Source organism: Hemibagrus wyckioides, linkage group LG17 (genome assembly GCF_019097595.1).
Source record: "Hemibagrus wyckioides isolate EC202008001 linkage group LG17, SWU_Hwy_1.0, whole genome shotgun sequence".
Taxonomy (NCBI): domain Eukaryota; kingdom Metazoa; phylum Chordata; class Actinopteri; order Siluriformes; family Bagridae; genus Hemibagrus; species Hemibagrus wyckioides.
In genome coordinates, this window is record NC_080726.1 from 17095593 (window position 1) to 17116466 (window position 20874).

At 41.7% G+C, this 20874-nt stretch overlaps 1 protein-coding gene across 5 annotated transcripts in view; it reads right to left on the reverse strand.

Moving 5' to 3' along the window:
• The window catches only part of numbl (NUMB like endocytic adaptor protein), a 54157-nt gene that overhangs the window by 17399 nt on the left and 15884 nt on the right, over positions 1-20874 (reverse strand). The window contains exon 1 of one of the 5 annotated variants that reach the window (XM_058413948.1): positions 17012-17146. The exons of 2 other annotated variants lie outside the window; for them this stretch is intronic. In XM_058413948.1, coding sequence (XP_058269931.1) covers positions 17012-17052 — 41 coding nt within the window. In that variant the 5' untranslated portion in view covers positions 17053-17146. Of the gene's footprint in view, positions 1-6306; positions 6603-17011; positions 17147-20874 lie in introns of those variants that run through there. 2 more of the 5 variants (XM_058413949.1, XM_058413953.1) reach the window with 2 other exon arrangements.

The window sequence follows — 20874 nt, forward strand, 5'->3', positions numbered from 1 at the left end:
ACAGTGTTACACTACACAACTCAGACCAGAACAGTGTTACACTACACAACTCAGAACAGAACAGTGTTACACTACACAACTCAGAACAGAACAATGTTACACTACACAACTCAGAACAGAACAGTGTTACACTACACAACTCAGAACAGAAAAGTGTTACACTACACAACTCAGAACAGAACAATGTTACACTACACAACTCAGAACAGAACAGTGTTACACTACACAACTCAGAACAGAACAGTGTTACACTACACAACTCAGAACAGAACAGTGTTACACTACACAACTCAGAATAGAACAATGTTACAGTACACAACTCAGAACAGAACAGTGTTACACTACACAACTCAGAACAGAAGTATTACACTACACAACTCAGAACAGAACAGTGTTACACTACACAACTCAGAACAGAACAGTGTTACACTACACAACTCAGAACAGAACAGTGTTACACTACACAACTCAGAACAGAACAATGTTACACTACACAACTCAGAACAGAACAGTGTTACACTACACAAATCAGAACAGAACAGTGTTACACTACACAACTCAGAACAGAACAGTGTTACACTACACAACTCAGAACAGAACAGTGTTACACTACACACCTCAACAGTGTTACACTACACAAATCAGAACAGAACAGTGTTACACTACACAAATCAGAACAGAACAGTGTTACACTACACAACTCAACGTGTTACACTACACAACTCAACGTGTTACACTACACAACTCATACCAGAATAGTGTTACACTACACAACTCATTATAGAAGTGTTACACTACACAACTCATTGTAGAACAGTGTTACACTACACAACTCATTATAGAACAGTGTTACACTACACAACTCAGAACAGAACAGTGTTACACTACACAACTCAGAACAAAACAGTGTTACACTACACAAATCAGAACAGAACAGTGTTACACTACACAAATCAGACCAGAACAGTGTTACACTACACAACTCAGAACAGAAGTATTACACTACACAACTCAGAACAGAACAGTGTTACACTACACAACTCAGAACAGAACAGTGTTACACTACACAACTCAGAACAGAAGTATTACACTACACAACTCAGAACAGAACAGTGTTACACTACACACCTCAGAACAGAACAGTGTTACACTACACAACTCAGAACAGAACAGTGTTACACTACACACCTCAGAACAGAACAGTGTTACACTACACAACTCAGAACAGTGTTACACTACACAACTCAGAACAGAACAGTGTTACACTACACAACTCAGAACAGAACAGTGTTACACTACACAACTCAGAACAGAACAGTGTTACACTACACACCTCAGAACAGAACAGTGTTACACTACACAACTCAGAACAGTGTTACACTACACAACTCAGAACAGAACAGTGTTACACTACACAACTCAGACCAGAACAGTGTTACACTACACAACTCAGAACAGAACAGTGTTACACTACACAACTCAGACCAGAACAGTGTTACACTACACAACTCAGAACAGAACAGTGTTACACTACACAACTCAGAACAGAACAATGTTACACTACACAACTCAGAACAGAACAGTGTTACACTACACAACTCAGAACAGAAAAGTGTTACACTACACAACTCAGAACAGAACAATGTTACACTACACAACTCAGAACAGAACAGTGTTACACTACACAACTCAGAACAGAACAGTGTTACACTACACAACTCAGAACAGAACAGTGTTACACTACACAACTCAGAATAGAACAATGTTACACTACACAACTCAGAACAGAACAGTGTTACACTACACAACTCAGAACAGAACAATGTTACACTACACAACTCAGAACAGAACAGTGTTACACTACACAACTCAGAACAGAAGTATTACACTACACAACTCAGAACAGAACAGTGTTACACTACACAACTCAGAACAGAACAGTGTTACACTACACAACTCAGAACAGAACAGTGTTACACTACACAACTCAGAACAGAACAATGTTACACTACACAACTCAGAACAGAACAGTGTTACACTACACAAATCAGAACAGAACAGTGTTACACTACACAACTCATTATAGAACAGTGTTACACTACACAACTCAGAACAGAACAGTGTTACACTACACAACTCAGACCAGAACAGTGTTACACTACACACCTCAACAGTGTTACACTACACAAATCAGAACAGAACAGTGTTACACTACACAAATCAGAACAGAACAGTGTTACACTACACAACTCAACGTGTTACACTACACAACTCAACGTGTTACACTACACAACTCAGACCAGAATAGTGTTACACTACACAACTCATTATAGAAGTGTTACACTACACAACTCATTGTAGAACAGTGTTACACTACACAACTCATTATAGAACAGTGTTACACTACACAACTCAGAACAGAACAGTGTTACACTACACAACTCAGAACAAAACAGTGTTACACTACACAAATCAGAACAGAACAGTGTTACACTACACAAATCAGAACAGAACAGTGTTACACTACACAACTCAGACCAGAACAGTGTTACACTACACAACTCAGAACAGAAGTATTACACTACACAACTCAGAACAGAACAGTGTTACACTACACAACTCAGAACAGAACAGTGTTACACTACACAACTCAGAACAGAAGTATTACACTACACAACTCAGAACAGAACAGTGTTACACTACACAACTCAGAACAGAACAGTGTTACACTACACAACTCAGACCAGAACAGTGTTACACTACACAACTCAGAACAGAACAGTGTTACACTACACAACTCAGAACAGAACAGTGTTACACTACACAACTCAGAACAGAACAGTGTTACACTACACAACTCAGAACAGAACAGTGTTACACTACACAACTCATTATAGAACAGTGTTACACGACACAACTCAGAACAGAACAGTGTTACACTACACAACTCAGAACAAAACAGTGTTACACTACACAAATCAGAACAGAACAGTGTTACACTACACAAATCAGACCAGAACAGTGTTACACTACACAACTCAGACCAGAACAGTGTTACACTACACAACTCAGAACAGAAGTATTACACTACACAACTCAGAACAGAACAGTGTTACACTACACAACTCAGAACAGAACAGTGTTACACTACACAACTCAGACCAGAACAGTGTTACACTACACAACTCATTATAGAACAGTGTTACACTACACAACTCAGAACAGAACAGTGTTACACTACACAACTCATTATAGAACAATGTTACACTACACAACTCAGAACAGAACAGTGTTACACTACACACCTCAGAACAGAAGTGTTACACTACACAACTCAACAGTGTTACACTACACAACTCAGAACAGAACAGTGTTACACTACACAACTCAGAACAGAACAGTGTTACACTACACAACTCAACAGTGTTACACTACACAACTCATTATAGAACAGTGTTACACTACACAACTCATTATAGAACAGTGTTACATTACACAACTCAGAACAGAACAGTGTTACACTACACAACTCATTATAGAACAGTGTTACACTACACAACTCAGAACAGTGTTACACTACACAACTCAGAACAGAACAGTGTTACACTACACAACTCAACAGTGTTACACTACACAACTCATTATAGAACAGTGTTACACTACACAACTCATTATAGAACAGTGTTACACTACACAACTCAGAACAGAACAATGTTACACTACACAACTCATTATAGAACAGTGTTACACTACACAACTCATTATAGAACAGTGTTACACTACACAACTCAGAACAGAACAATGTTACACTACACAACTCATTATAGAACAGTGTTATACTACACAACTCAGAATAGAACAATGTTACACCACACAACTCAGAATAGAACAATGTTACACTACACAACTCAGAACAGAACAATGTTACACTACACAACTCAGAACAGAACAGTGTTACACTACACAACTCAGAACAGAAGTATTACACTACACAACTCAGAACAGAACAGTGTTACACTACACAACTCAACAGTGTTACACTACACAACTCAGAACAGAAGTGTTACACTACACAACTCATAACAGAACAGTGTTACACTACACAACTCAGAACAGAACAGTGTTACACTACACAACTCAGAACAGAACAGTGTTACACTACACAACTCAGAACAGAACAGTGTTACACTACACAACTCAACAGTGTTACACTACACAACTCATTATAGAACAGTGTTACACTACACAACTCAGAACAAAACAGTGTTACACTACACAAATCAGAACAGAACAGTGTTACACTACACAACACATTATAGAACACTGTTACACTACACAACTCAGAACAGAACAATGTTACACTACACAACTCATTATAGAACAGTGTTATACTACACAACTCAGAATAGAACAATGTTACACTACACAACTCAGAACAGAACAGTGTTACACTACACAACTCAGAACAGAACAGTGTTACACTACACAACTCAGAACAGAACAATGTTACACTACACAACTCAACAGTGTAACACTACACACTCAGAACAGAACAGTGTTACACTACACAACTCAGAACAGAACAGTGTTACACTACACAACTCAGAACAGAACAGTGTTACACTACACAACTCAACAGTGTTACACTACACAACTCAGAACAGAACAGTGTTACACTACACAACTCAGAACAAAACAGTGTTACACTACACAAATCAGAACAGAACAATGTTACACTACACAACTCAGAACAGAACAATGTTACACTACACAACTCAGAACAGAACAGTGTTACACTACACAACTCAGAACAGAACAGTGTTACACTACACAACTCAGAACAGAACAGTGTTACACTACACAACTCAGACCAGAACAGTGTTACACTACACAAATCAAAACAGAACAGTGTTACACTACACAACTCAGAACAGAACAATGTTACACTACACAACTCAGAACAGAACAGTGTTACACTACACAAATCAGAACAGAACGGATTTACACTACACAAGTCAGAACATCTTTACACTACACTGTTGGGGGAAGTATTACACTGAGTGCAGTAATGTGTGAACTATCAAGTAGCAGTACGGCTCTTCCCACCTGTTTTTCTGGCTGGCTCACTTTTCCATCTGTCCCTACATTCTGCTCACTCACACACACTCACACACACACACACACACACCTCATGCCCCTAGCTCCTGGACAAAACAAATAATGAAGAAGGACAATCTGTGTGTGTGTGTGTGTGTGTTTGGAGAGAAGAAATATCTGTTCTGACATTGTGGGGACATTTGGCATGTAAAATTGCTGCTTTTATCCAAAATCCAGACCTGAAAGTTTCCCTGAGGTTGAGGTTAGGGTAAGAGAGTACAGAGTATAGTCAGCTTTAATTATCTGCTTTAATAATTAGACCAAAGGTAGGATATTCTGTCTTGGAGTAATTAGCTTTGGTCATATTTATAGCTAATTGTAATATTGTTTATATATATTTATATTATATATATAATTTTTTTACAGCAAAAATGTTAAAAGAAAGTTGTAAGTTGTACCGCATAATATTCTCATGACTGTAAAAAAGGAAACTACACACAAGCAAGAAAGACAAAAGAGAGAAAAAGACAGAGTGAGAGAACTAGATGAAGAAGGGTTATGTAAGCCCGAGAGAGAGAGAGAGAGAGAGAGAGAGAGATAGGGAAAGGGAGAGAGAAAGAGAGGGAGGGAGATACAGAGAGAGAGAGACAGAGAGAGAAAGAGAGGGAGGGAGATACAGAGAGCGAGAGAGAGATAGAGAGAGAGAGAGAGAGAGAGAGAGAGAGGGAGGGTGATACAGAATAAGGGAGGGAGAAAGAGAGGGAGGGAGAGAGGGAGGGAGATAGAGTGGAAGGGAGAGAGAGAGAAAGATTGAGGGAGAGAGGATGAGGCGCAGGATAGCATCTGATTCTAAATAAGGAGCCTGAGTCAGATAGCTCCAACCGGAATAACTCTTAACCGTATCCAATTCTATCCACTTTTTATATCAAGCTGCTGGTAAAAGCCTCTACTGACAATTTAGCCGTTCAGTTGGCCTCCTCACGCTCACGTCTGCTGCCCGTATAATCAGAGCAGGTTAGCATTAACACCAGCACTGTGGGTGAAGGGGGTAATGGTGGCTTTCATCAGCATGACAGGAAGAGAATTACGCTGTAGCTGAGCTTTAACCTCCTCCGCTGAGCCTTAAAGTGCTAATAAGAAGAAAAAAGATAAGAATAAGACTCTCTCTGTTAAACAGATGAGTTTGAAGTCAGTAGATTTGTTACTGACTCTGTAGGTGAGAGTACAGACGAAGCCTCTGATGTGCAGAAATCGACCAGTTCACCGTGAGTAACCCAATTCCCAGAGATCCCAGTGTTCCCCTCACTGCAGAACAAAAAGTCCACATGATTGAGTCAGACCTGATCCAGCACTTCCTAAGTGGGCAGAGTCTAGCCTAAGGTCCAGGTAGTGGAGACATCTCAGAGTGTTAATGCTGGATCATGTTTTTAAAGGTGTTGCTTCATGCTGTACGGTGTTGTGTTGGTTTGGATGTAGAAGTTAGGTGTGTAGAAGGAGTTCCAGCTCCAGCTCCAGCTCCACCACAGGGAGTTTTTGGTTCTGTGACAAGAACTAACTTGAGCTTTGATATCAGACCACACACACACACACACACGTTTGTCTTACTATCTTTGTGAGGACATTCCTTGGACATAATTGTTAAATCGGCAAATTAATGCATCTACAAATACAATCTCATGAAAGCTTTTGGCTAAAAACTTTTCTTTTTGCTTAAAAAACCCACATGTACACACAAACACAACTCGTCTGCTCACAACAAACAGAAGGGAGTGACCAGCAGGTGCTAACAGCGTTAGATTTCTTTCCACATGTGTGTGACTGAGGTGTAGTTTGAGGCATAAAGGGGTATTTTAGGTGGTTCAAATTAACACAACACACAGCTGATTATATACATGTTATATAAGATATCAGGGGATTACAGGAGGAGAGAGAGAAGTGTGGGTCTGTGAGTCAGATATCATTTCTCTATTGCGACATGTTACTGGAATCATAAATCAGACACGGTTAAATCACGCCTTCAGTATTTATGTGACGATTTTTAAATAAGACTTTTACTTCTATGCTCTGACATCCACCCAAACTCTATAGATCGCTTGGTGATGTAGTTATTTGGCAGATTCACCCCCCCTACCCCACCCACCGCCACCCCCACACTGTGAAATTAATTCCCTCGCTGCTGGTGTATGAATACAGTATGTAGGTCAGTCCCAGTAAACATGAGTGTATCTTTATTTCTGTGATTGCAGTCCTATCGGATATTCTGCCAGTAATGCTGTGTGAGTATTTGTAAACGTGTGTGTGTGTGTGTTTGTGTGTGTGTGTGTTTGTGTGTGTGATGCTAAAGGTCATGGCTGGAGGCAGTAATACACAGAGACAGCTGAGTCAGAGAACAGGAAACACACGATGGTTGTAATGTGGAAATCAGACACTGGAGCAGCGTGTTCTCTGTGTGTTTTCTCACGTCAGTATCAGCACCTTCACATCACCTCACTGCACCTTCACATCACCTCACTGCACCTTCACATCACCTCACTGCACCTCCAACCTCACATCTCCTCACTGTACCTTCACATCACCTCACTGCACCTCCAACCTCACATCTCCTCACTGCACCTTCACATCACCTCACTGCACCTTCACATCACCTCACTGCACCTCCAACCTCACATCTCCTCACTGCACCTTCACATCACCTCACTGCACCTTCACATCACCTCACTGCACCTTCACATTACCTCACTGCACCTTCACATCACCTCACTGCACCTTCACATCACCTCACTGCACCTTCACATCACCTCACTGCACCTTCACATTACCTCACTGCACCTTCACATCACCTCACTGCACCTTCACATCACCTCACTGCACCTTCACATTACCTCACTGCACCTCCAACCTCACATCTCCTCACTGCACCTTCACATCACCTCACTGCACCTTCACATCACCTCACTGCACCTTCACATTACCTCACTGCACCTTCACATCACCTCACTGCACCTTCACATCACCTCACTGCACCTTCACATTACCTCACTGCACCTCCAACCTCACATCTCCTCACTGCACCTTCACATCACCTCACTGCACCTTCACATCACCTCACTGCACCTTCACATCACCTCACTGCACCTTCACATCACCTCACTGCACCTTCACATTACCTCACTGCACCTCCAACCTCACATCTCCTCACTGCACCTTCACATCACCTCACTGCACCTTCACATCACCTCACTGCACCTTCACATTACCTCACTGCACCTTCACATCACCTCACTGCACCTTCACATCACCTCACTGCACCTTCACATTACCTCACTGCACCTCCAACCTCACATCTCCTCACTGCACCTTCACATCACCTCACTGCACCTTCACATCACCTCACTGCACCTCCAACCTCACATCTCACTGCACCTTCACATCACCTCACTGCACCTTCACATCACCTCACTGCACCTTCACATCACCTCACTGCACCTCCAACCTCACATCACCTCACTGCACCTTCACATCACCTCACTGCACCTCCAACCTCATGTCTCCTCACTGCACCTTCACATCACCTCACTGCACCTTCACATCACCTCACTGCACCTCCAACCTCACGTCTCCTCACTGCACCTTCACATCACCTCACTGCACCTCCAACCTCATGTCTCCTCACTGCACCTTCACATCACCTCACTGCACCTTCACATCACCTCACTGCACCTCCACGTCACCTCACTGCACCTCCAACCTCACGTCTCCTCACTGCACATCCACGTCTCCTCACTGCACCTCCAACCTCACGTCTCCTCACTGCACCTCCACGTCTCCTCACTGCACCTCCAACCTCACGTCTCCTCACTGCACCTCCACATCTCCTCACTGCACCTCCACATCTCCTCACTGCACCTTCACATCTCCTCACTGCACCTCCACATCTCCTCACTGCACCTCCAACCTCCACATCTCCTCGCTGCACCTTCACATCTCCTCACTGCACCTCCACATCTCCTCACTGCACCTCCAACCTCCACATCTCCTCACTGCACCTCCACATCACCTCACTGCACCTCCACATCTCCTCACTGCACCTCCACATCTCCTCACTGCACCTCCACATCATCTCACTGCACCTCCACGTCTCTTCACTGCACCTCCACGTCACCTCACTACACCTCCACGTCTCCTCACTGCATCTCCACGTCTCCTCACTACACCTCCACGTCTCCTCACTGCATCTCCACGTATCCTCACTACACCTCCACATCTCCTCACTACACCTCCACGTCTCCTCACTGCACCTCCACGTCTCCTCACTGCACCTCCACGTCTCCTCACTACACCTCCACGTCTCCTCACTGCACCTCATAATGTTGTGTTCTGATGTGTTGTGTTGTCTTGTGTTTTCTTGTGTTGTAAATGTGATGTGTTGTGATGTGATGTGATGTGATGTGATGTGTTGTGTTGTGATGTGATGTGTTGTGTAGTGTTTTGTTGTGATGTGTTGTGTAGTGTTTTGTTATGTTGTGTTTTGTTGTGTTGTGATGTGTTGTGTAGTGTTTTGTTGTGATGTGTTGTGATTTGATGTGTTGTGTTGTGTTGTCTTGTGTTTTGTTGTGATGTGATTTGATGTGATGTGACGTGACGTGACGTGACGATGTGATGTGATGTGTTGTGATGTGATGTGATGTGATGTGTTGTGATGAGATGTGATGTGTTGTGATGTGATGTGTTGTGATGTGTTGTGTTGTGATGTGATGTGTTGTGATGTGATGTGTTGTGATGTGATGTGATGTGATGTGTTGTGATGTGATGTGATGTGTTGTGATGTGATGTGTTGTGATGTGATGTGATGTGATGTGTTGTGATGTGATGTGATGTGTTGTGTTGTGTTGTGATGTGTTGTGATGTGATGTGTTGTGATGTGATGTGTTGTGATGTGATGTGATGTGATGTGTTGTGATGTGATGTGTTGTGATGTGATGTGATGTGTTGTGATGTGTTGTGATGTGATGTGATGTGATGTGTTGTGATGTGATGTGATGTGTTGTGATGTGATGTGTTGTGATGTGATGTGATGTGTTGTGATGTGATGTGATGTGATGTGTTGTGTTGTGATGTGATGTGATGTGATGTGATGTGATGTGATGTGTTGTGATGTGATGTGATGTGATGTGTTGTCATGTGTTGTGATGTGATGTGATGTGATGTGTTGTGATGTGATGTGATGTGATGTGATGTGTTGTGATGTGTTGTCATGTGTTGTGATGTGATGTGATGTGATGTGATGTGTTGTGATGTGTTGTCATGTGTTGTGATGTGATGTGATGTGATGTGTTGTCATGTGTTGTGATGTGATGTGATGTGATGTGATGTGTTGTGATGTGTTGTCATGTGTTGTGATGTGATGTGATGTGATGTGTTGTCATGTGTTGTGATGTGATGTGATGTGATGTGATGTGTTGTCATGTGTTGTGATGTGATGTGATGTGTTGTGATGTGATGTGTTGTGATGTGTTGTCATGTGTTGTGATGTGATGTGATGTGATGTGATGTGTTGTGATGTGTTGTCATGTGTTGTGATGTGATGTGATGTGATGTGATGTGTTGTGTTGTCATGTGTTGTGATGTGATGTGATGTGATGTGATGTGTTGTGATGTGATGTGATGTGATGTGTTGTGATGTGATGTGTTGTGATGTGATGTGATGTGTTGTGATGTGATGTGATGTGTTGTGATGTGATGTGATGTGATGTGATGTGATGTGTTGTGATGTGATGTGATGTGATGTGTTGTGGTGTGTTGTGATGTGATGTGATGTGATGTGATGTGTTGTGTTGTGATGTGATGTGTTGTGATGTGTTGTGATGTGATGTGATGTGTTGTGTTGTGATGTGATGTGATGTGTTGTGATGTGATGTGTTGTGATGTGTTGTGATGTGATGTGTTGTGATGTGATGTGTTGTGATGTGATGTGATGTGATGTGTTGTGATGTGTTGTGATGTGTTGTGTTGTGTTGTGATGTGATGTGATGTGATGTGTTGTGATGTGTTGTGATGTGATGAGATGAGATGAGATGAGATGAGATGAGATGTGATGTGATGTGTTGTGATGTGATGTGTTGTGATGTGATGTGTTGTGTTGTGTTGTGTTGTGTTGTGTTGTGTTGTGTTGTGTTGTGTTGTGATGTGATGTGTTGTGTTGTGTTGTGTTGTGATGTGTTGTGATGTGATGTGTTGTGATGTGATGTGATGTGTTGTGATGTGTTGTGATGTGATGTGTTGTGTTGTGTTGTGATGTGATGTGTTGTGATGTGATGTGTTGTGATGTGTTGTGATGTGTTGTGATGTGATGTGATGTGTTGTGTTGTGATGTGATGTGTTGTGTTGTGATGTGTTGTGATGTGTTGTGTTGTGATGTGATGTGTTGTGATGTGATGTGATCTGTTGTGTTGTGTTGTGATGTGTTGTGTTGTGTTGTGATGTGTTGTGTTGTGTTGTGATGTGTTGTGATGTGATGTGTTGTGTTGTGATGTGTTGTGATGTGTTGTGTTGTGTTGTGTTGTGATGTGATGTGATGTGTTGTGTTGTGTTGTGTTGTGTTGTGATGTGATGTGATGTGTTGTGTTGTGATGTGTTGTGATGTGATGTGATGTGATGTGATGTGTTGTGTTGTGTTGTGATGTGATGTGATGTGATGTGTTGTGATGTGTTGTGTTGTGTTGTGTTGTGATGTGTTGTGATGTGATGTGATGTGATGTGTTGTGATGTGTTGTGATGTGATGTGATGTGATGTGTTGTGATGTGATGTGATCTGTTGTGTTGTGTTGTGATGTGATGTGTTGTGTTATGATGTGTTGTGTTGTGTTGTGTTGTGTTGTGTTGTGATGTGTTGTGATGTGATGTGATGTGATGTGTTGTGATGTGATGTGTTGTGTTGTGTTGTGTTGTGATGTGTTGTGTTGTGATGTGATGTGTTGTGATGTGTTGTGATGTGATGTGTTGTGATGTGTTGTGATGTGTTGTGATGTGATGTGTTGTGATGTGTTGTGTTGTGATGTGATGTGTTGTGATGTGATGTGATCTGTTGTGTTGTGTTGTGTTGTGTTGTGTTGTGTTGTGTTGTGATGAGATGTGATGTGATGTGTTGTGATGTGATCTGTTGTGTTGTGTTGTGTTATGATGTGTTGTGTTGTGATGTGATGTGATGTGATGTGATGTGATGTGTTGTGATGTGATGTGTTGTGATGTGATCTGTTGTGTTGTGTTGTGTTGTGTTGTGTTGTGTTGTGTTGTGTTGTGTTGTGTTGTGTTGTGTTGTGATGTGATGTGATGTGTTGTGATGTGATGTGTTGTGATGTGATGTGATGTGATCTGTTGTGTTGTGTTGTGTTGTGTTGTGATGTGTTGTGTTGTGTTGTGTTGTGTTGTGTTGTGTTATGATGAGATGTGATGTGTTGTGATGTGATGTGATGTGATGTGATGTGTTGTGTTGTGTTGTGTTGTGATGAGATGAGATGAGATGTGATGTGATGTGATGTGTTGTGTTGTGATGAGATGTGATGTGATCTGTTGTGTTGTGTTGTGTTATGATGTGTTGTGTTGTGTTGTGTTGTGTTGTGTTGTGTTGTGATGTGTTGTGATGTGATGTGATGTGATGTGTTGTGATGTGATGTGTTGTGTTGTGTTGTGATGTGTTGTGTTGTGTTGTGATGTGTTGTGATGTGATGTGTTGTGATGTGTTGTGTTGTGTTGTGTTGTGATGTGTTGTGATGTGATGTGATGTGTTGTGATGTGATCTGTTGTGTTGTGTTGTGTTGTGATGAGATGAGATGTGATGTGTTGTGTTATGATATGATGTGTTGTGTTGTGTTGTGTTGTGTTGTGTTGTGTTGTGATGTTATGTTATGTGATGTGATGTGATGTGTTGTGATGTGATGTGTTGTGATGTGATCTGTTGTGTTGTGTTGTGATGAGATGTGATGTGATGTGATGTGTTGTGATGTGTTGTGATGTGATGTGATCTGTTGTGTTGTGTTGTGTTATGATGTGTTGTGTTGTGTTGTGTTGTGATGTGATGTGATGTGATGTGATGTGATGTGATGTGATGTGTTGTGATGTGATGTGATGTGATGTGATGTGTTGTGATGTGATGTGATGTGATCTGTTGTGTTGTGTTGTGATGTGATGTGTTGTGTTATGATGTGTTGTGTTGTGTTGTGTTGTGATGTGTTGTGATGTGATGTGATGTGATGTGTTGTGATGTGATGTGTTGTGTTGTGTTGTGTTGTGTTGTGATGTGTTGTGTTGTGATGTGATGTGATGTGTTGTGATGTGTTGTGATGTGTTGTGTTGTGTTGTGATGTGTTGTGATGTGATGTGTTGTGATGTGATCTGTTGTGTTGTGTTGTGTTGTGTTGTGATGAGATGAGATGTGATGTGTTGTGTTATGATATGATATGATGTGATGTGTTGTGTTGTGATGTGATGTGATGTGATGTGTTGTGTTGTGATGTTATGTTATGTGATGTGATGTGTTGTGATGTGTTGTGATGTGATGTGTTGTGATGTGATCTGTTGTGTTGTGTTGTGATGAGATGTGATGTGATGTGATGTGATGTGATGTGATGTGATGTGATGTGATGTGTTGTGATGTGATGTGTTGTGATGTGATCTGTTGTGTTGTGTTGTGTTATGATGTGTTGTGTTGTGTTGTGATGTGATGTGATGTGATGTGATGTGATGTGTTGTGATGTGATGTGTTGTGATGTGATGTGATCTGTTGTGTTGTGTTGTGATGTGTTGTGTTGTGTTGTGTTATGATGAGATGTGATGTGATGTGTTGTGATGTGATGTGTTGTGTTGTGTTGTGTTGTGATGAGATGAGATGAGATGAGATGAGATGTGATGTGTTGTGATGTGATGTGTTGTGTTGTGATGAGATGTGATGTGATCTGTTGTGTTGTGTTGTGTTATGATGTGTTGTGTTGTGTTGTGTTGTGTTGTGTTGTGTTGTGATGTGTTGTGATGTGATGTGTTGTGATGTGATGTGTTGTGTTGTGATGTGTTGTGTTGTGATGTGATGTGATGTGTTGTGATGTGTTGTGTTGTGTTGTGTTGTGATGTGTTGTGATGTGATGTGATGTGTTGTGATGTGATGTGTTGTGTTGTGTTGTGATGAGATGTGATGTGATGTGATGTGTTGTGTTGTGTTATGATGTGATGTGTTGTGTTGTGTTGTGTTGTGTTGTGTTGTGATGTTATGTGATGTGATGTGTTGTGATGTGTTGTGATGTGATGTGTTGTGATGTGATCTGTTGTGTTGTGTTGTGATGAGATGTGATGTGATGTGATGTGATGTGATGTGTTGTGTTGTGTTGTGTTGTGTTGTGATGTTATGTGATGTGATGTGATGTGTTGTGATGTGTTGTGATGTGATGTGTTGTGATGTGATCTGTTGTGTTGTGTTGTGATGAGATGTGATGTGATGTGATGTGATGTGTTGTGTTGTGTTGTGTTGTGTTATGATGTGATGTGTTGTGATGTGATGTGATGTGATGTGATGTGATGTGTTGTGATGTGATGTGTTGTGATGTGTTGTGATGTGATGTGTTGTGTTGTGTTGTGTTATGATGTGATGTGATGTGATGTGTTGTGATCTGTTGTGTTATGATGTGATGTGATGTGATGTGATGTGTTGTGATGTGATGTGTTGTGATGTGATCTGTTGTGATGTGTTGTGTTGTGTTGTGTTGTGTTGTGTTGTGATGTGATGTGTTGTGTTGTGATGTGTTGTGTTGTGTTGTGTTATGATGTGATGTGATGTGTTGTGATGTGATCTGTTGTGATGTGTTGTGTTGTGTTGTGTTGTGTTGTGATGTGTTGTGTTGTGATGTGATGTGTTGTGTTGTGTTGTGATGTGTTGTGATGTGTTGTGTTGTGATGTGATCTGTTGTGATGTGTTGTGTTGTGTTGTGTTGTGATCTGTTGTGATGTGATGTGTTGTGATGTGTTGTGTTGTGTTATGATGTGATGTGTTGTGTTGTGTTGTGTTGTGTTGTGATGTGTTGTGTTGTGTTGTGATGTGTTGTGTTGTGTTGTGATGTGTTGTGTTGTGATCTGTTGTGATGTGATGTGTTGTGATGTGTTGTGTTGTGTTATGATGTGATGTGATGTGTTGTGTTGTGTTGTGTTGTGATGTGTTGTGTTGTGATGTGTTGTGTTGTGTTGTGATCTGTTGTGATGTGATGTGTTGTGATGTGTTGTGTTGTGTTATGATGTGATGTGATGTGATGTGTTGTGTTGTGTTGTGATGTGTTGTGATGTGTTGTGTTGTGTTGTGTTGTGTTGTGATGTGTTGTTGTGTTGTGATGTGTTGTGTTGTGATGTGTTGTGTTGTGTTGTGTTGTGTTGTGATGTGTTGTGTTGTGATGTGTTGTGTTGTGATGTGATCTGTTGTGATGTGTTGTGTTGTGTTGTGTTGTGATCTGTTGTGATGTGTTGTGTTGTGTTGTGATGTGTTGTGTTGTGTTGTGTTGTGATGTGTTGTGTTGTGATGTGATCTGTTGTGATGTGTTGTGTTGTGATGTGATGTGATGTGTTGTGTTGTGATGTGTTGTGTTGTGTTGTGATGTGTTGTGTTGTGATGTGTTGTGATGTGATCTGTTGTGATGTGTTGTGTTGTGTTGTGATCTGTTGTGATGTGTTGTGTTGTGATGTGTTGTGTTGTGATGTGTTGTGATGCAATGTGATGTGTTGTGTTGTGTTGTGATGTGATGTTATCTGTTGTGACATGGTGTGTTGTGATGTCCCGTGTTGTGTTATGTTGTTTTGTGTTGTCCATTACCAGAATTCAGTTTAATGCACAAAAAGGAAAACCTCTGGCTAAATTTAAAACAGAAAAACTTGTTTGTTTGACAATTGTATAAGATACATTAATTTATTTCATTTCTTGTTCATTCTCTGAAACAGCACTGAGTGATATGATGATATCCACATTGTTATAAACGATGCCACAACATGATTTTCTGAGATATTGTGAATTACTGACTTGAACAGCTGATTTGCTACAGATTTTAAATTCTCCTTTTTACTTTCATAAAATAATACATATTTTTAGAATGTAAACATTTATTTTATATGAGTTTAGATATAAAACACTTCTGCATTTTTAAAAAAAAAAACAACATTTTATATAATATCCCGTCTCAGTTTTCTTTAGTCCAGGCTGAACGGTTTGTAATTCAGGTCTATAAGATAAGTTGGGGCTGTTTAGCTATCTGTAAGACTCCACAGCTTAGTGACGCACTCGATAAAAACGAGAAATCTGTATTAAAGGATGTTGTGAATTGCAGGAAGTGAAAACAGCATCAAAAAGTGAGGAAGCTGTAAAACACTATGCAGTTTATATTGTGCAGTAAATCAGATTCTAAAACACTGCGATGTCATGCAGCAGATCGGATTCTCCTGTGAGCTGCTCATCACCCTGAGCTCTGAACACAATTATTATTATTCTTTTTTAAATTAAGGACACACTGAGGGTCACCGAAAGGGCAGAACGAAACAATTTCCTCGAACCTGATATCCCATCTTGCACTACTCACCGATACAAAATCAATGTTTATCAAATAAAGCGACAAATCAAGCACACAGAGTCCAGCTTCAGGTTACTCGGTTAGGAACAAAATAAAATCTGCAACTGACATCTTCCATATTCACTCCACAGCTTTGCCTCAGCTTAACTAATGTAGTGATTTGATATAAAACCTTAGCCATTAATCAGTTCCAGACAGAAGCACAAACTCGGTCACTTATTTTCATCCTGCTACAGCGACTACGGAACAACAGCAAAAGCAAAAAACAAACAGAAAATCAGCCTGTGCCTGTGCCGTGGCTCCGTCCTGGACTGATCACTCACCTCCCCTCCCCTGCCTCATCCATGCCACAGCTGAAACTCATCCCAGACACACAGACGGATGGACTGACATAACAAAAAGAGTGGACGAGACGCTGGAGGTGAAGCGATGGCTGCAACTCCACTACTCCCTGGAAGAGATGGACGTGGCCACGCCCCTTCTGGAGGGATTAACTTTGAGGAGGCGACAAAGACACACGTGTTCCTCCCCATCAGCACGTGAGTCCTCACCCACACACCTCAGGGGAACGGATCAACCGCTCGCTTCTTCATAACAAGTATGTGTTAAGAGCCGGTGTGAGCGTGTGGAGAGAGAGAGTGTGTGTGTGTGAGAGAGAGAGAGAGAGAGAGAGGGAGGAGTGTGAAGGTGATAAAGCTGGGGACAGTAATGACACAGTTCTCGTCTCTTTCTTCCACTCCGTCCGTCTCTCAGAGCGACAGCACAGTGGGCCGTACCCAGCTCTCAGCCTCTGACTGGCAGAGCGCTGAGCTCCGAGTCTCACATTCCCTCTGTTTCCTTTAGCACAGCTGCAGGAGCGCACTCATAAATGCTACACACGCCATGACGAATGAAGTAAACAATTCTGATATGAGGATTTAATGGATAAATGTGCATTGGGACGCTGTTGCAATGCAACGAACAACAAACCAAAAAAAATAAAAAATCACCAGGCGTCAGAGCAGTCTGATAAGATGCATTGCTAATGCAAGCAACCATAAGCCTATTAATCTTCATGCAGTTTCAGCAACGGATTTATCCTGGGTTGTTCAGGATTGTCGTAGATCAGAAGCCTATCCCAGGAATGCTGGATACATGCCAACACATCCTGGACTGGACATCAGTCCACCACATGGGAGCTATCCTTCGAATACTGCGAGTAGGGCAGGAGGACACCTCATATAGATGACCTACCCAGACAACACTCGGGAGTGAGGTTTGGAACACACCCTGGACGGGTTGCCAGTTCAGTGCAGTACATTTATTCACACCAGCAAACACCTACTGCTACGACATGTGGGAGGAAACCAGGAACCCAGAGGAAACCTGCAGTGGGGGAACAAGAACTCTCCACACCTGAGCTCAGGACTGAACCTTGGAGCTGAGAGGGACAAACACTACCCACTGCACCACCATGACAGAGTTATAGAACTGAAATCCTTACAACCATCCTGCTCACACTTATCTTATAGAATCTTATGGATAAGTTTAAATGCTTTGTTTATTTTATGAACCATCATGAATAGATGTTCACTTTATTCAGTAATTCATATTGACTTAGAGTCGAGGCACCTGGTACAGAGGTGTATGTGGAGTTTCATGTGAGTTATGATGAAGCACGCTGGGAGGAGGATCATATCATCTTGCTAATTGAAACTCGTCCAGACGGACCGGTGTAGGCAGTGGATTGACGGCGTTCCGTCCCAGTTTCTCCTGACCCAAATGCGAGGCCACCAGCAGAGATGCTTTATTGTGTTCATATGGACAATTAACCAGACTCACTGTGTCCTCGATGCCTCATCGCCCAGAGTCAGTGAGCAGATGGGACTTAGATACATACACACACACACAACCCCATACGGTACATAGTCTACACACACTCACTCATACACTCACTCACTCATACACTCACTCAGTCACTCACTCACTCATACACTCACTCATACACTCACTCATACACTCACTCATATACTCACACACACACTCACTCATACACTCACTCATACACTCACTCATACACTCACACACACACTCACTCACTCACTCATACACTCACTCACACACTCACTCACTCACAAAAACACTCACTCACTCATACACTCACTCACTCACTCATACACTCACTCATATACTCACTCACTCACTCACTCACTCATACACTCACTCACAAAAACACTCACTCACTCATACACTCACTCACTCACTCACTCATACACTCACTCACAAAAACACTCACTCACTCATACACTCACTCACTCATACACTCACTCATACACTCACACACACACTCACTCACTCACAAAAACACTCACTCACTCATACACTCACTCACTCACTCATACACTCACTCGTATACTCACTCACTCATACACTCACTCACTCACTCACTCACTCATACACTCACTCATATACTCACTCACTCATACACTCACTCACTCACTCACTCACTCATACACTCACTCACTCACTCATACACTCACTCATATACTCACTCACTCACTCATACACTCACTCATATACTCACTCACTCACTCACTCACTCATACACTCACTCACTCATACACTCACTCACTCACTCACTCATACACTCACTCACTCACTCACTCACTCATACACTCACTCACTCACTCACTCATACACTCACTCATATACTCACTCACTCACTCATACACTCACTCATATACTCACTCACTCACTCACTCATACACTCACTCATATACTCACTCACTCACTCACTCATACACTCACTCACTCACTCACTCATACACTCACTCATACACTCACTCACTCACTCACTCATACACTCACTCATATACTCACTCACTCACTCATACACTCACTCACTCACTCACTCACTCATACACTCACTCACTCACTCACTCACTCACTCATACACTCACTCACTCACTCATATACTCACTCACTCACTCATACACTCACTCACTCACTCACTCACACACTCACTCACTCAATCATACACTCACTCACTCATATACTCACTCACTCACTCATACACTCACTCACTCATATACTCACTCACTCACTCATACACTCACTCACAAAAACACTCACTCACTCATACACTCACTCACTCACTCACTCATACACTCACTCACAAAAACACTCACTCACTCATACACTCACTCACTCACTCACTCATACACTCACTCATATACTCACTCACTCACTCACTCACTCATACACTCACTCATATACTCACTCACTCACAAAAACACTCACTCACTCATATACTCACTCACTCACTCACTCACAAAAACACTCACTCACTCATATACTCACTCACTCACTCACTCATACATTCACTCATATACTCACTCACTCATACACTCACTCACTCATACACTCACTCACTCACTCACTCATACATTCACTCATATACTCACTCACTCATACACTCACTCACTCATACATTCACTCACTCATACACTCACTCACTCACTCATACACTCACTCACAAAAACACTCACTCACAAAAACACTCACTCACTCACTCACTCATACACTCACTCACTCACTCATACACTCACTCATATACTCACTCATATACTCACTCACTCACTCACTCACAAAAACACTCACTCACTCATACACTCACTCACTCATACACTCACTCATATACTCACTCACTCACTCACAAAAACACTCACTCACTCACTCATATACTCACTCACTCACTCACTCACTCACAAAAACACTCACTCACTCATATACTCACTCACTCACTCACTCACTCACAAAAACACTCACTCACTCATATACTCACTCACTCATATACTCACTCACTCACAAAAACACACACTCACTCATATACTCACTCACTCACTCACTCACAAAAACACTCACTCACTCATATACTCACTCACTCACAAAAACACTCACTCACTCATATACTCACTCACTCACTCACTCACTCACTCACAAAAACACTCACTCACTCATATACTCACTCATATACTCACTCACTCACTCACTCACAAAAACACTCACTCACTCATATACTCACTCATATACTCACTCATATACTCACTCACTCACTCACTCACAAAAACACTCACTCACTCATATACTCACTCATATACTCACTCACTCACTCACTCACTCACTCACTCACTCACAAAAACACTCA